Source organism: Myotis brandtii, unplaced genomic scaffold (assembly GCF_000412655.1).
Source record: "Myotis brandtii unplaced genomic scaffold, ASM41265v1 scaffold29, whole genome shotgun sequence".
NCBI classification, from domain to species: Eukaryota; Metazoa; Chordata; class Mammalia; order Chiroptera; family Vespertilionidae; genus Myotis; species Myotis brandtii.
In genome coordinates this window covers 551,238-551,940 of record NW_005361075.1, presented here as the reverse complement: position 1 = coordinate 551,940, position 703 = coordinate 551,238, and the positions used below count along the sequence as shown (strand labels likewise).

Genomic DNA, 703 nt, shown 5'->3' with positions numbered 1-703 from the left:
CTGGCCCCCGTCCTCCTTTCTCTCCTTCCCCCTCTCTCTCCAGGAGCGACTCTGGGTTAGCACAATTGAACTGGATTTACGAGCGAGAATGGGTAATTACATCCCCCATAAATTTTATGGCTTAGCTACTCTGGGCAGTCCGAGCCATGTGCTACGATCTGTTATGTATGTGTGAAAACTATGCTCGCTTTCTAAGGGCGCATAAATAATTCAGTGTCGTTACAATGAGGATTCCCCTCTTATTACACTACAAAGTCTCCAGCTTCCTTCAACTTCTTTATAACCCATTTAGCTTGATGACTTTATTTCCACCACCCCCTCCTCCTGTTCCACAGAGCTGAGGTCGGGGTGAGGGTGGGGGCAGGGAGCTGCTGCCTCTGAACCCCACTATTTGCTTTTCCCCTCCCCAACCCCCCCAGTGAACCCCAATTATAACGGAGGGGAACCCAAGCGCTCGAGGACAGCCTACACCCGGCAGCAAGTCCTGGAATTAGAGAAAGAGTTTCATTACAATCGCTACCTGACCCGAAGGAGAAGGATCGAGATCGCCCACTCGCTGTGCCTCTCTGAGAGGCAGATCAAAATCTGGTTCCAAAACCGTCGCATGAAATGGAAGAAGGACCACCGACTCCCCAACACCAAAGTCAGGTCAGCGCCCCCGGCCGGCGCTGCGCCCAGCACCCTCTCGGCAGCCACCCCGGGC

General features: G+C 53.5%; 1 protein-coding gene across 1 annotated transcript in view; it reads left to right on the top strand.

The window, feature by feature from the left end:
- The window catches only part of HOXC4 (homeobox C4), a 66,105-nt gene that overhangs the window by 58,315 nt on the left and 7,087 nt on the right, over positions 1–703 (top strand). Inside the window, exon 3 of the mRNA XM_005869268.2 lies at positions 420–701. Within this exon, the coding sequence (XP_005869330.1) occupies positions 420–701 (282 nt within the window). The remainder of the gene's footprint in view (positions 1–419; positions 702–703) is intronic.